Source organism: Lampris incognitus, chromosome 2 (genome assembly GCF_029633865.1).
Source record: "Lampris incognitus isolate fLamInc1 chromosome 2, fLamInc1.hap2, whole genome shotgun sequence".
Taxonomy (NCBI): domain Eukaryota; kingdom Metazoa; phylum Chordata; class Actinopteri; order Lampriformes; family Lampridae; genus Lampris; species Lampris incognitus.
The window spans coordinates 84,080,971-84,097,652 of record NC_079212.1 but is presented as its reverse complement, the minus strand read 5'-3'; the positions used below and the strand labels follow the sequence as shown (position 1 = coordinate 84,097,652).

The 16,682-nt window shown below is 44.5% G+C and overlaps 1 protein-coding gene across 1 annotated transcript in view; it reads left to right on the top strand.

Annotated features, from left to right (window-relative positions):
• suox (sulfite oxidase) overlaps positions 1-12,204 on the top strand; it is a 35,869-nt gene extending 23,665 nt beyond the window's left edge. The window contains exons 4-5 of the mRNA XM_056275007.1: positions 4,116-4,388; positions 10,858-12,204. Coding sequence (XP_056130982.1) covers positions 4,116-4,388; positions 10,858-12,072 — 1,488 coding nt within the window. The 3' untranslated portion in view covers positions 12,073-12,204. The remainder of the gene's footprint in view (positions 1-4,115; positions 4,389-10,857) is intronic.
• The last annotated feature ends 4,478 nt before the right edge of the window (positions 12,205-16,682 follow it).

Genomic DNA, 16,682 nt, shown 5'->3' with positions numbered 1-16,682 from the left:
CTTCATCATCAGTCTTTGAATTCTTGGTGAAATCTCGCTGAGGTTTTTCTTGATGATGGCTATTAACGGCTTGTGGTCTGTCTCTGCCACAAACGTTGGTAAGCCATAGACATAACTGTGGAATTTTTCAAAGTCATATACCAGTCCCAAACACTCCTTTTCAATTTGTGCATAGTGACATTCAGCCATGGACATTGTTCTTGGTGGGTAGGCGACTTACCTCCATTGTTCTCCATCAGCCTGTAGTAACACCGCTCCAATCCCATTTTTCGATGCATCAGTGGATATCTTTATCTTTTTGGACGGGCCGAAGAACGTCAGCACTGGTTCTGTTGTGAGAGTGGTTTTCAGTCGTGTCCATTCCTTTTCATGATCCTCAGTCCACTTGAACTCAGTTCTGTTGTGCAACAGCTCTCTCAGGTGCACAGTTTTTGAGGACAGGTTTGGTATTAATTTGCCGATGAAATTAAATATTCCCAGCACTCTCAACACACCTTTTTTATCCTCGGGCCTGGACATCTCCAGTATTGCTGTCGCCTTGCTGTTGTCTGGCTCCACACCTGTTTCTGACAGCTTGTCTTCCAGAAAGGTGATTTCGTTCACACAACTGGCATTTTGCTCTGTTCAGCTTTACTCCATACTTCTGGAGGCTTTGGAGCACTTTGATGAGCCTCTCATTGTGCTGCTCCAGTGTGGATCCCCATAGCACGATGTCATCCACATTCACACGTACCCCGTCAATATGATGTGCTCCATGGTCCTGTGGAACACTTCGGGAGCAGAGCAGATTCCAAAAGGCAGCCTTTGGAAAGAGTGGCGGCCAAACGTTGTATTGAATGCACAGTACTTTGTGCTATCCTCATGTAGTTTTATCTGCCAAAAGCCCTGGGATGCATCCAGCTTGCTGAGGAACTTTGCACCAGCCACCTCACTTGTTCTTTCCTCTCTGGTTGGAATTTGGTAATGTTCCCTCTTTATGTTAGCATTCAGATCTTTCGGATCCATGCACACGCGTAGGTCGCCATTCTGTTTCTTGACACACACCATCAAATTCACCCACTCTGTGGGCTCCTCCACCTTTTTTATGACTCCCAGTGACGTTATTCGGTCGAGTTCTTGTTTCAGCTTGTCTCGTAGAGGCGCTGGAACCCGCCTGGGAGCATGGACGACTGGCTAAACATCATCTTTTAGCTTTATCTTGTGGGTGAATGGTAAGACACCAAACCCTTCAAAGCTGCCTGGATACTGATCCACTATTGACTCTACACTGTTCTGTGCACTGACATTGATGCGGTCCACCCTCTTGACTAAGTCTAGATTTTCACATGCCTGGTCACCTAGCAGTGAGTCGTGTCCCTCTGGAACTACTACAAACATGAGGTTGTGTTTTCTTTCCTTTAACTCTCACCTTGAGTCTGCATGTGCCTTTGGTGTTGATGAGCTGTCCATTGTAGGCTTTGAGTGGAATAGAATTTGGACAAATGCGTGGCTTTACCTTCATGACTTTGATGTCGAGCTCATTCATCAAGTTAGTCTTTGCTCCTGTGTCCAGCTTGAGAGGAATGACAGCTCCGTTTATATGCAATGGAACAGTCCACTTGTCCTGCTCAAGTGTATTCACACTTGACTGTTCAGCCCCTTTAGGCGTGACATCTTCCTGCGCTCCCATTCCCACCAAGAATGAATCAGAGATCAGTTTCTTCCACTGCATGCGCACGTTCACCTCGGCTTTGCTTCCCCTTGGAAAAGCATTGTTTCGCGTAGTGATTCTGTCCTTTACATTACAGACTTTGCCATAAGCTGGGCATTGTTTTGCTGCATGTCGAGTGCCACATCTTTTACAATTAAAAATCTCCAAGCCCTTTTGCTGTTTCGGCTGCCATGATGTTCTCTGTTTCTGTGCCAGTGTAGGCACAGTGGCCATCGCTGCGATGTCTCTTTCACTTTCCTTTGCGCCACCACCGAACGTTCTAGCATGTTGCAGGGCTGCTACCTCACTAGCATGGCTGATCCCCGGTCATTGAATCATGCGGCTCTCCAAAACTGCATGTCTTAGCTTTCAATTTCAAGTCTGTCAAAAAAATGTCAATGCTCTCACCATGTTGCTGCCTGCGCATGCGAAACACGTAGCGCTCGAATGTCTCGTTTTTCTTTGGGGAACAGTGTTCATCAAACCTCTTGACAACTTCAACGAACGTGTCCTCATCAGCTGCGTCGGTGTACACAAACGTGTTGTGTACCTCCAATGCTCGAGGCCCCGCGACGGTAAGCAGCAGTGCGGTCTCCCGTGCGTCCGGTTTGTCATCCAGTCCGAGGGCTTGCAGGGGCAGCGTGAATCGCTGTTTGAATGTCCGCCACTCGTAGGCCACATTTCCAGTCCAACTCACCATTAGTGGGCTAGCCCACTAATAAATACTGGGAAGAACATAAGTGTGCCAGCTTGCAGCTAGCCCACTAATAAAACCAACAAGATATGATGGGTGTGGTTGGGGATCCAGCTTGCCATGCCCTCATGTCTGGCTCTCTTTTCCCTGGAACGTCAGGGCTTTTAGCTGCCTCCAACCACTTACACTTTTACTCAAGACAGCTGCCACCCACTGCAGTGCTTCACCACAAGATTTCTGTCAAATGATCACTAGCATCGCATGAATGTAGATTGTATTTAGGGTCATTAAAACCAGGGAGATATTATTATTGATGGTAGTCCACTTATTAACTGTATATGGTTAATGAAATGTTGATAGTATGTGGTGTTGCTGTTTTACATTTTATTGTTTATCATTGCTCAAGCATTGTTTTTGTTTTTTGTTGTTATTATAAGGTTCCACAGTAAAAAGACGGAATTAAAACCTTAACTCTGTCTACATAAGGTTTATTTACTTGAGGGGTCATTTTTGATGAGCTGATTTATCAGAAATTGTTAAAGGTTTGAAGGAAGGCTTATGCATCCATTTTTCAGTGGATGTTATTTTGTGTGTGTGTGTGTGTGTGTGTGTGTGTGTGTGTGTGTGTGTGTGTGTGTGTGTGTGTGTGTGTGTGTGTGTGTGTGTGTGTGTGTGTGTGTGTGTGTTAGCTGTAAGGCCTAGGTGAGCATATTTCCAGGAGTATACAGCGTGACGAAGGTGTTGCTATTGTAACTGTAGCGTTTCATTTCCCAGCTCTGTGTGTGTCTACACATGTTGCTGTTTCACTGTTATCCTCTGCTAGGTAACAATAAATCATTTGACATGCTAACGGCAAGACTGCTGTTAAACACATAGCGACCCAGCATCCCTTGATTGTAAATGGATCAAGACAGTTGGGTACTGTAGTGTGACAGAAGTACTTGTGCCGAACAAGAAACTCAGCACTTGCTAACTTAGTGTGCTGGGAATTATCATTATGTATAGGATCCATCACTGAAAAAGTCTCTACTACGTCAACATTAACAGACTAAGCATCCCAACCTGAAAAACAAGGCAAAGGAGAATTTTTTTATTATTATTTTTTAGTGTGAAAGGAAGTAGCTCCTAGAGAACAAAACATGTTTGAGAGCGATGGACCATGTAAATGAAAGTGCAATTGAAGCATCCAACATGCACACTACAGAGTGCGGCGGCACGGTGGTGCAGTGGTTAGCGTGGTTGCCTCACAGTAAGAAGGTCCTGGGTTCGAACCCCAGGGTAGTTCAACCTTGGGGGTTATCCCAGGTCATCCTCTGTGAGGAGTTTGCATGTTCTCTGCGTGGGTTTCCTCCGGGTGCTCCAGTTTCCGACCAAAGACATGTAGGTCAGGTGAATTGGTCATACTAAATTGTCCCTAGGTGTGAATGTGTCAGCCCTGTGATGGATTGGTGGCCTGTCCAGGGTGTCTCCCCGCCTGTTGCTCAATGACTGCTGGGATAGGCTCCAGCATCCCCGCGACGCGGATTTGGATAAGCAGCTTGAATAATGGATGGGTGGACTACAGAGTGGCTAAAACAGAGTGGGTTATTTGAAGAGGATATACTGCTTACAATGAATTTAGGCACAATTATCACATGGTTACCCCTACTTCCCAGTTCTGTGCTATTAAATGTCTTTATTGATCAATCCTAAAATTAATTTAACATGCCACATCTCTGTTCTCCTGTGCAGGCTGAGCAGGCAGCCACCATAACAGTGCAGACTGTGGGCAAGGAATCCCATCTGCCCATCTTCACCCAGGAGGAAGTCTCAAAGCATCGCTCTATGGAAGATGGCGTGTGGGTCACCTACAAAGGCAGTGTCTACGACATCACCCAGTTTGTGGCTATGCACCCTGGTGGCGATAAGATCTTGCTTGCAGCAGGTGGGGCCCTTGAGCCTTTTTGGGCGTTATATGCTGTGCACAGCCAGGATCACGTGTTGGATATCCTCTCAGAGTACAAGGTGGGTCACCTGATGATTACTGGATTATTTTCACACAAAACCCTCTTTAAACGCTCTCAACCAGAGGCCACAATGTTATCAAGTTATGCTGGGTTTACACAGTATGTAGAACTGCTGCAGAACAGTCTTTACGATGAGAGTGGCAGCTTGTGTAAACTGGGCGCTTAGTGGGCGAGGAGTATCTAATATCCATCTTGTATCAAGTTGGAAATTGTGCACGCGCTCCGCTCATCCCACCTCGCTATAGTACCACCCATTAGCGATGCGAGGTTCGACTCTTTTTATTGTTGTCCCGAGTTTATGAGTCACCCACTAAAGACACCCGGGTTTTGGAGTCACTGAGTTAGTCATCCAGACCCTGGGGAATCCCCCACCCCCACCCCCACCCCCACTGGCCCATGCACACCAGAGACTTTTGCCAGCGCCAACCGAGCCGGCTAGCTTCCAGTTTAGCCCTCCTCTGCTAACTTGAATGGGATAAAATGATTTAATCGACCGGCTCTTCTAGACTTTCCAAATGTTGTCAGACCAAGTGGATCAAATTATGACAGTGAAATGAGTCATTTTGTGGGGGTTGTGATTCTCAAAAAAAAAAATTATCCTCCGTTTTACAGCCACTCCTTTTCCCATGATTGTGTGTGTGGGGGGGGCGAGGACTGCAACACATGGACAGTCTAGTGCGCACATGCTAGAGTTATATTGCATCTTCAGAAAGCAGTTGCAAGTATTTAATCACCTTTGCAAGACGAACATGAATTATATTGTGAATACTTTCTGCACCATCACTCAGACGAGTGGAGCACCAAACTCCAGACCAGCAGTAACAAACGAGATCGGCTGACCAACACACACTGCAGCACAACCAACTCTGAGGTTAAAAAAACAAAAACAAACAAGACTCGATAATATCTCTAGATCCATCGCTGACATTGATAGATACTACTCCTCCTCTCCTATTCCAACCCTTTTCAAAGACTGCCTCTGTAGACAGAATATGACTTACTTTCTACAGACAGGGCAGTATGTCTACTCACAAAAGCTCAGTACAACACTTGTGAATCAGGTGACAAGGCCGGCAAGCTACTAGCCCAGCAAGCACATCAAGCTGCTTCTTCTTGCTTAATCACTAAGATTTGCAGTCAAGCAGGTGAAATGGTAATGGACCAGATAGAAATTAACAACATTTTTAAGCGCTATTACAGTTAGCTGTATTGTTCTGAATATGATGGAAATCGTCCACAACTTGATTCCTTCCTGGAGAACCTAACCTTTCCCTTAGTCTCGGTCCTACAAAACTGCTCACTGGGTGGGGAGATTTCTGAGACAGGAATTCTAGAAGCTATTAAATCCTTACAAAATAATAAGACACCTAGCTTCACCTCTGAATTTTACAAAAAAATTGCTTCCAACGTGTCCCCCCTGCTTCAAGCCATGTTTAATGAATCTCTGTCAGTGGGGTGCCTTCCGCAAGCCCTACCACAAGCGTTGATAACAATTCTGCCAAAAAAGGATAAAGACCCACTTCAGTGTGCTTCATACCGTCCGATTTCCTTATTAAATGTAGATCATGAGATACTAGCTAAAATTCTAGCAGCTAGATTAGAGAAGATTTTGCCTCAGATTAAATCTCCAGACCAAACGGGTGTCATTCTAAACAGGCATTCCAGCTCAAACTTGAGAAAATCACTAAATATTATGTACTCCCCTCCGAGCCGCTCCCCCGAAATTGTTGTATTGTGGTGATACACAAATGAGGGTAGATTCACCAGGGGCTGCTGCTCCTTTAAGGCGGACATTCCGAGTGCTGACGTAGGCACTGCTTAGAGTTTCCAGGGTGGAGCCATGTTTGCAGCAGCCTAGCGGTTGGTTAGCTGGTTGCCAGGAGAGATTGTGCTGTATCGGTGTTGTTTTGTGTGGCGAGTAAACGGGATTGACTCGACTCGACCTCTCCGTCTCCTCATTCCTGCACTCCCACAGTATCACTTGATGCTGAAAAAGCCTTCGATTGGGTTGAATGGCAATATTTGTTTTCAACCCTAAATAAATGAGGATTTGACGATGCCCTCATCTGTTGGATTAGAGTACTTTCTTCCTTTGGCGAGTGTGACCACCAATGGACAACAATCTAGATATTTCTCACTTGGCAGGGGTATTCGGCAAAGCTGCCCCCTTGTCACACCTTCTTTTTGCTGTTGGCATTGAGCCCTTAGCCATCGCTCTTAGACAGTCTAGGGAATTTCTGGGTGTAGAACATGCGGGCATAATTTATAAACTGTCTTTGTATGCAGATGATCTTCTGTTGTATATTTCGAACCCCTTAACTTCCATTCCTCCCATTACTGGTATTTTGACTAAGTTTAGAAAAGTTTCAGGATACAAAGTTAATTTTCAGAAAAGTGAAATGTTCCCCCTTAATCAGGCAGCTACCCTAATTTCTATCTCACATTAACCATTCAAGATAGTCAAAAACGGCTTTAACTATCTTGGGGTTGAAATCACATGCACTTTCTCAGCTATTTTCACCAAGAATTTTTAAAAAAAATGTAAACAAATTGTGGCCGGATGGATGAAGCTCCCCCTGTCCATAGTTGGACGAGTCAATCTTATTAAAATTATTATATTAACAAAATTTACTTACCTATTCCAAAATATCCCCATTCTGATCAAGTAGTCTTTTTTAATTCATTAGTGGGGAGTATCACTTCATTTATCTAGAACGGTAAACCACATAGAATTAAAAAAAAACACATTGCAGAGACCTAAAAAGCTTGCTGGCCTTGCTCTGCCTAATTTGATTTATTATTATTGGGCTTGTAATATCAAGAAAATATTATCCTGGATGGGGGAGTGTGTGACAGACAGCTGTGAGGCCTGGGTACAAATGGAACACACTCCACTATCATCCCAGTCCCCAAGAAACCCCGTATCACAGGATTAAATGACTACAGGCCTGTTGCCCTAATGTCTGTGATCATGAAATCCTTTTAGACTGGTGTTGGCCCACCTGAAGGAAATCACAGGCTTCCTGCTCGACCCCCTGCAGTTTGCCTACCAAGCTAACTGGTCAGTGGAGGATGCAGTCAACATGGGATTGCACTACATCTTCCAACACCTCGACTCCCCAGGGACACACGCAAGGGTCCTGTTTGTGGATTTCAGCTCAGCGTTCAACACCATCATCCCAGATATCCTCCACTCCAAACTCATCCCAGCTCACTGTACCAGCCCCCATCTGCTAGTGGATTAAAAACTTCATGACAGACAGGAGGTAGCAGGTGAGGCTGGGGAAAATCACATCCAGCACCCGGGCTATCAGCACTGGCACCCCCCAGGGATGTGTGCTCTCCCCTCCACTCTTCTCTCTCTACACAAATTACTGCACCTCAGGTGGTCCATCTGTTAAACTCCTGAAGTTGATGGACGACACAACCATCATTGGCCTTATCCAGGATGGTGACGAGTCTTCATATAGACAGGAGGTTGAACAGATGGCCTCTGGTGTGGCCATAACAACCTTGAGCTGAACAAGCTCAAAACTGTGGAGATGACAGTGGACTTCAGGAGGAGCCCCTCAACATTGCCCCCTCCTCACCATATGCAACAGCACGGTGTCTGCAGTGAAAACCTACAGATTTTGGTCATTACTCTCAGACTCTGTGGCAGAGACCCCCATCCATTCCTTCATCACCTCCCGTCTGGATTATTGCAATGGAGTCCTGTCTGGGATACCGAGCAAAGCCCTAGACAGGCTTCGTATGTCCAGAATTCAGCTGCCAGGGTGCTCATCCGCACCAAGCCCTGGTAACACATCACTCACTCCCACCCTTGTCCACCTTCACTGGCTCCCGGTCAAATCCCGCATTTCTTACAAAATCCTTCTCCTCACCTATAAAACCCTCCATGCCCATCCTTCCCAGTACCTATCAGACCTCCTCAACCCCTATATTCCATCCTGGAATCTGTGGTCTGCAAACATGGGGCTGCTTTCCATCCCCCACACCAGCCTGTGGACCTTTGGGGATAGAGCCTTTAGTGTGGCAGCCCCCACCCTTTGGAACTCTATTCTAGCACAGATCCACAATGCTTCTTCTTTGGACAACTTTAAAAGACTACCAAAAACCTACCTTTTTATTAAGGCCTATGGTCTGTAGTCTTTTGATCTTTGTTTTAATCTTTTTTGTTCTAATCTAGTGTAAAGAGTGTGTTGGAGCGTGTCAAATAAATCCAACCATGTTGTATATTCTGTACTGTACATTGTATGTATACTGGTATGCTCTGTCGTGTCCATCTATCCCAGGCATGTATGTAAGTAACCTGCTAACATCTATTTCAGCATCTCTGATATATTCTCTGCATCATTGCACCTTATCACCTCTTATTTCTCCTGTATATAGAAAAGAAAGAAAGCCACTTTACTTTGTCATTGTAGGTTACAATGAAATGTGTTCTCTGCATGTAACCCATCCTATTGTTTAGGAGCAGTGGGCAACTGCAGCGCCCGGGGACCAACTCCAGTTCATCTTTCCATTGCCTTGGTCAGGGGCCCAGACAGGAGTATTAACCCTAACATACATGTCTTTTTGATGGTGGGAGAAAACCGGAGCACCCGGAGAAAACCCATGCAGACACGAGGAGAACATGCAAATTCCACACAGAAAGAACCTGGGACGGCCGGGTGTTCGAACCCAGGACCTTCTTGCTGTGAGGCAACAGTGCTAACCACTGGGCCACCATGTCACCCAGTCAATCCTTGTGTATATATCAAGTACACTGTGAGAGCCACGAAACCGGAGTCAAATTCCATGTGTGTGCAAACTTACATGGCCAGTAAAATCTGATTCTGATTCTGAAAACAGCTCGCAGCCCTTGGAATGTTTCCATAGCACATTGTTAATCCTTCCTGGCAATGTGCCATTTGAGATTCCATAAGGAATTCTGGCTCCCAATTGACTCGCCCCATTCTCTTTCAGCCATCTATCCATCCATCCATTATCCAAACCGCTGATACTGAAGGTCGCAGGGATGCTGGAGCCTATCCCAGCCATCATTGGGAGGCAGGCGAGGAGAAGCCTTGGGAAGGCCGCCAGGCCATCACAGGGCTGGCACATTCACACCTAGGGACAATTTAGTTTGGCCCATTCACCTGACTTGCATGTCTATGGACTGTGGGAGGAAACCAGAGCACCTGGAGGAAACCCACGCAGACAAGGGGAGAACATGCAAAGGATGACCTGGGATGACCCCTATGGTTGGACTACCCTGGGGTTCGAACCCAGGACCTTCTTGCTGTGAGGCGACCGCGCTAACCACTGCACCACTATGCCACCTCTTTCAACCAGCCCGGTATCACAGCAGTTCGTGAAATAGTCACGACATTTAATCTGTTGATTCGTGTACATGGACACGAATTTTCTTTTTTCGTGACACTCCGCACGACTTTCGAACTCGCTGAGGATCATGGGTAGGCTAACGTAGCCTTCTGCTTTTGAAACCGACGAAAACATGCTTGATTTCCCAGAATCAAAGGAGAAATAATGAAAACGATTGGGCGTAACACTAGCCTGTCATATTGTTGAGGTATGAAGGACAATTTCGTGTTTTTGTGTTGAGAAATGTTAAAGGTGTCTTTAAAATCCACAGGTCGATATGCGACGGATCCTCTCCGGCCCTAACCCTAACCTATACGGCTTCTGCGCTCCTGAGTCCCGATTTACAGAAGAAAAAAAACGTGGTGCAGACACGAAACAGCCTTCCAACTGAAATACAGTTGTATTTCGTGCTGGTCAGCACAGCACGAATCCATAGATTAATCCTTCGTGACTATGACACGAAAAGACGTGATACTGGGTTAAAATATAAGAAAACCAATTGTTTTCTTATATTTTCTTACACTTGTAAGAATCATTAGATCTGATTTCTCAAAATTTGAATGCTTAAACATTTTATAATCAAAAATGACAGTTGTAAGAAACATATTTTCCTTGAAACTCATTCAATACTAGAAAGATTTTCGTTTAAATGAGTATATTTGAATGTTTAGCATATTTCCAAACATTTGAACAGCTAGTCAGTTAACCCTACTCACACCTAACAACCAGAAATTGCTGAATATTTATTTTCATTTATATAATTCAGTGACAAAACATTTTTGTTTGGAAAATTATATTTTGTCGGAAATAAGGTGTTTATTATCTCTACGATTACTGCTACTTTACATCGGTGGCCTTATAGGAAGAAATAGCCAATAACCACAAGAGGATACAAGTATAGGCAGCTGAATGGGAGTGGACAATGCTTTGTGGCTGTTCCATATTGCTGAGTAAACCTGGTTTTTGGTCCAATTTGTTTTTCAATTTACCAAAAAACAAATGCATCTCTTTTAATTTCTCGATTATTCTGAACCAAAACTGGCCGTGAGTTTGAGCCATTTGCCCTATTAATATTTTTGTTTGTTTGTTGCTGATACAAGGTTGGTGAGCTGAGTGCAGAGGACCAGCAGCGGCAGCAGGCTGTGGAACCCTCTGACCCCTACTCGTCCGACCCTGACCGTCACCCTGTCCTGCGCATCAACAGTCTCAAGCCCTTCAACGCTGAGACACCACCCGAGCTCCTCTCTGACAATTACATCACCCCCTCTGCCATCTTCTTTAAGAGGAACCACTTGCCGGTGCCACATGTGGACCCTGCTTTATACCGGCTTCATGTGGATGGGCTGCCTGGAGGAATTTTGACTCTTTCTTTAGATGACCTAAAGACACAATTCCCCAAGCACACAATCACTGTGACACTGCAGTGTGCAGGTAACCGCCGGTCGGAGATGAATGAGGTCAAGCAAGTCAAAGGGCTTAACTGGGGCATTGCTGCTATCAGTAATGCCACATGGGCAGGTGCGAGGCTGAGGGATGTACTTCTGGCGGCTGGCTACAGGCCAGACATGGCCCAGTGGGCTCACCATGTTCAGTTTGAAGGGCTGGACAAAGATGTAACAGGAACCACCTATGGAGCTTCCATACCTTTGAACAAAGCAGTCAGTGAAGAAGGTGATGTGTTACTTGCCTATGAAATGAACGGAGAGGATCTTCCTGCAGATCACGGCTACCCTGTTCGCGTCATTGTGCCAGGCACAGTTGGTGCACGTAATGTCAAGTGGCTGGGTAAAATAATAGTAAGTGCAGATGAGAGTAGTAGCCATTGGCAACAGAATGACTACAAGGGCTTTTCCCCAGGAACTGACTGGGATACAGTGGACTTCAAGTCTGCTCCAGCCATCCAGGAGCTACCTGTTCAGTCAGCTATCACCCAACCAACAGGCGGTTCTACAGTTGATCGCAGTTCAGAGGAGGTGACCGTGAAGGGCTATGCCTGGAGCGGCGGTGGTCGGGAGGTGGTACGGGTGGATGTTTCTTTGGACGGAGGGAAAACGTGGCAGGTGGCCCAGCTGAGGAGTAGTGACAAGGAACAAACCCCTACACCGTCGCCACCGCCGGGCCAGGCTTGGGCCTGGAAGCTGTGGGAGCTGACGGCACCCATACCTGCTGAGGCTCAAGAACTTGAAATAGTTTGCAAGGCGGTGGACAACAGCTATAACACACAGCCAGACTCAGTGGCGCCCATCTGGAATCTGAGAGGGGTACTGAGTAATGCCTGGCATAGGGTGAAGGTGAAGGTCAGAGAGGATGAATAGATTCATTGGTTGGTGCCTCTTCCCAAAATGAAGAGGTTTCTATTTACCAGTACCCAAACAACATTTATTCAGCAAATTAGGTTAGAAAATGGAAGGATTTTTTTTTCAATTATTAAAAGCAGAGGTGGAAAACTCCGCTTCAGAAAGTAGAAGTACTAACCATGTATTTGGTCCACCCATGCACTAAACCAGCTGATTCTAATTAGCACAGCACTTCAGCCAGGTAAGAGAACTATTTAGTTAAATCAGCTGGTTTAGTCCATGGGTGGAGCAAATACATGGTTAGTACTTCTACTTTCTGAAGCCGGGTTTGCCACCTAATTAAAAGCAAATAATTAAATATGTTTGTGTCAGCCAAGGACACCACAATATGTTTATGCTTAATGATTTATTTACTCTCTGTTAGAATATCTGTGTGATTATGTTGTTTGTGAGTGTATCACGGATGAAATACAAAATATGCTAAAGACCTTGTGAAGCATTTAAGCAACTGCTTCTTAAGGTCAAGGCTACAGGTAACTTGTACTTTGGTCTGTGATTTGAAAAAATATGTTTCAGTTATTTAATAACAAAATAATTATTGATAGTCTTAATTTATAAAGAAACAAAGTCAATATTCAAGTCAAGTATATTTAAGTCAGTAGTTGGCATATTCTAATTTGTACGAATGTTCTTAACCATTGTTATTAATATGACTAAGGGTCAGTTATTTTTCTTAATTTTTTCGTATCACAAACCACTTATTGCATTTCTGGAAGAAAAATGGGTTCATATACGTATGTTTACTGAAGGGCAATTATGTTTTCCTGATGCGCTTAACAATTCTAAAAATCTACCAGAATGTATTTTAGTAGGTTTGGTAGTTCGCTCATATTCAGCGCAGTAGATGTGTGGTATTAGATTTCCCCTCCTCTTGTTTGTATGGGGTATACCTTGGCTAGAATCAATTCAGTTTTTCTAAAGCACAGGAACGTGTTTACATGGAACTATACACGTATCCCTGAGCATTAGATGCAGTGAAAAGAATCACATTTATTTTCAAGGAATTTGGGGAACTGCAATCAAATAATACCTGGGAAAACCTCACTTAACTCTGTTAGGCAAACCAGATCAGTCAACCCTGAGAACTTAAATGGAAAAAACAGCTTTTACTTTTCACCAATAGGTAACATTTTTGAGGAAAATTTTGGAATTCTACCTCATGTTCAGGCTTATGAGGTGTCCCTTTACCCTCTTCTGTGCCAAAAATCCCGTGATTCTGCTTGATTTCAAATCCTCAGGTTCTCAATAAGCCTCCCATTCAGACCACCAATTCAATTCCAGTTTTTTCCTGGAAAGCCCCGTTTTCAGATTTCTCAACATGTGCAAGAAGTTTTATCATCAGACATCAGATCCCGTTCCGTCCTGTGATCACATCCAAACATGAGCTCCGGGTTCACGTTAATTTGGGGGGGAAATGGCAAATGAATTATTCCAATGTGGATCTATTCTACGTATATTACCAGTACTTGTACAACATCGAGTTTCTTCTATTGTTATTTTTGTCATTAGGTCATCTGGACACTGTCACAATGCAGTGTTGCATTTGGTCATGAGAATGCTAGTTTGGATTTTCTGTTCTCTCAATTTGAAGCTAATGTAGGCAACTTTCTTTTAACACAATTTTGCCCTATTTGGCGAAATTCCTATTATATACCGACAGCTATCCATCAAGTAAATCTACTGTGGGAAACCAGTCTCTGGCTGCTCCTGGGGCTGTACTCTGAGTCACAAAAATCCATTCTGTCCGAATGAAATCCACAAATCACTGCCGAGCAGTGTCGCTAACTTAATGCCAGTCATGTCGTGTGGACACGCAGGGCATCATGGTACTTTTGGAAATGGAGATCTTTACAAATACTTCATCTATCAGGAAACTGTAAGTTACTTACTGTAACTACAGATTCTATGAGTATACGCGCAGTCCTCTAAGGCTATCACTAGTGGGTTCCTATCGCTAGCGGGTTTATATCGCTAAACCCACTAGCGATATTAACCCGCTAGCCATAGGAACCCGCTAGCCATAGGAACCCGCTAGCCATAGGAACCCGCTAGCCATAGGAACCCGCTAGCAATAGCCTTAAAGGGCGAAGCCTGCACGAAATAGAACAATGCTTCACAACAATGTTTGGGTAACAGAGATTCGCTGAAAAACATTTTTTTATACATAGAGTAGCGAATTCGGGGGGCAGCTCGGCCGGACCGTTTCAGCCGGGACGCGAACTCGGATTCCCCGCACCGCGGGCGACAACGTTAACCAGTCGACTAAAGGGACCGACCTGTTAGCCAAGGGCTGCCGAGCCTATTCATCCGTGATCGTTACAATAGATTAACTGCTGCGATACATTTTGCTGTCTTCAGAGAGCAGAGATCGTCACACAAGGTGCCGCAGGTACTTTGGAAATGGCGATCTTTATAAATACTTGGCCTATAAGTAAGAGTGTTTCATAACAATGATGGGGTAACGAACAGATGAGCTGAACAATATTGTTTACTATGCATCGACAGACATAGGAATTTTTGCCAGTTGCGACGGGCAAACTGGTGCAGGTACACGAGGCAGGTTTGGTAACTTCTTCAAAAATGTCATTTTATGAATATAGGAGGAGTTACGAGAGGGAAGGAGGAAGGAGAGCGAGGGGGGCGTCATTCCCCGATCCTTTACGGAAACCCGATTTGTTCAACGCATGCGCGAAAACGCGTCTACTTCCTGTCGGCAGTATGTGGAAGCAATTTACGGCTCGGCAGTGTGTTTAAGCTGTCATTGCCCGATCCGTTGCAGAAACCTGATTTGTTCAACGCATGCGCGAAAATGCGTCCGCTTCCTGTCACCACTGTCGTTTTACAACGTTGTTGGAAAGTGTCTTCGCCTTGAAATCATGGATTCTTTTGCCTCACAGGAAAAATGCCTGCCACTCCCCGACCCGTTACGGAAACCCGGTTTCAAGGTGGAAAAGACGCTTTTCAACAATGTTGTAAAACAACAGCGGTGACAGGAAGCCGACGCATTTTCGCGCATGCGTTGAACAAATCGGGTTTCCGCAACGGATAGGGCAATGACAGGAACTGGGGTTTTTTTGGGGGGGGGGCGTAATGGCAACCCCCCACCCCCACCCCCTCAAGCTGCATTACACCCACACCCCACCCCCAATTGTCAAAGTCACCTACAACAGCTTTAAGTCATTTAAAGTGCCTAGCGGCAGGGTTTTACTGAAGTGTTGTTGGGCTTCCACAGAACAATGTCTTTGCTGAAACCATGCTTGTAGCTACTGTGCAGCTGGGTGCAGCTAGCATCACATCACCCACTCAGTGCAGAGAGAGCATTTCTGTCTAGCTTGACAATATATGTGGAAATGACTGCCTAGTAAAAGATCTTAAGAAGTACTTTAACATGAGTGTGATGAGTATGATGAGTGGTGAGTATGATGAGTGTGATGAGTGTGGTGAGTATGATGAGTGTGGTGAGTGTGATGAGTGTAGTGAGTATGATGAATGTGGTGAGTGTGATGAGTGTGGTGAGTGTGGTGAGTATGATGAGTGTGGTGAATATGATGAGTGTGATGAGTGTGGTGAGTATGATGAGTGTGGTGAGTGTGATGAGTGTGGTGAATATGATGAGTGTGATGAGTGTGGTGAGTATGATGAGTGTGGTGAGTGTGATGAGTGTGGTGAGTATAATCTTGCAGATGAAGGTAGTGTGGAGGAAGTGGTTGTATGGATTTTTCTGACTTTCACTAACAGCGAACGTCAGTCAAATTGATGTACTTTGTATGAAGAAATCCAGCTTGATCTACAGATGGGTGGTGTAAGCATAAAAGTGTTTTCAGTGGTGTATGAAAATGTTATCAAGTAATTTTATCTGCATACAAGCCCGTGGGTACAATGTTTTGAAGATGAACTTGATATATTTTAAAACAAGTGGTTTTTGCATTTCTCTTTAATAAATATGAAAAGTCACTGGAAAAAGCTGTTGGGGTTGCTCTTCCCTTCATCTCCTATTTTTACCTTCTTTTTTCTTTTTCTTTCTTTTTTTACCTTTCATTGATGCTCTTCTAGGGTTAAAGCTACTGGAACCTGAGTTAAATCAAGCAAAAGAAGACCGTGTATTCACGTATTGTGTATGTGTTTCTTGTTTTGTTTTGTTTTTTGTTAACCAAGATAGAATTTAATGATTTTCGATGTTACTGTCTCAGACATGAAAGGATCAAGAATGATCTAGAACGACATGATTTGTAATACCAAATGTATTCATTATTGTGCTTTAACTGTGAACATATTCCTGCTTAATGCAGTCATATAACCTAGGCTAGTAGGTTAGCAGGTGCCTATAGTTACAGTAATTAGGAATGGCACATGGTAGAGTAAAGTGGTAAGAAATCAGAATCACCCCGAAAACACCAGAAGTAGAAGTGAGCGCTCTTGCAATCACCAGTTGGTAATGGCAGCATGCAGCTGGCTTTATATGGCATGAAACAGGCTGGGACTGTCTCATAAAGAATTTACTTGACTCGCTGGATTATTTTGCTCCTTATTTGTTAAGCACTTTCCCTACCGCTGAGTGTTTCTTTTAA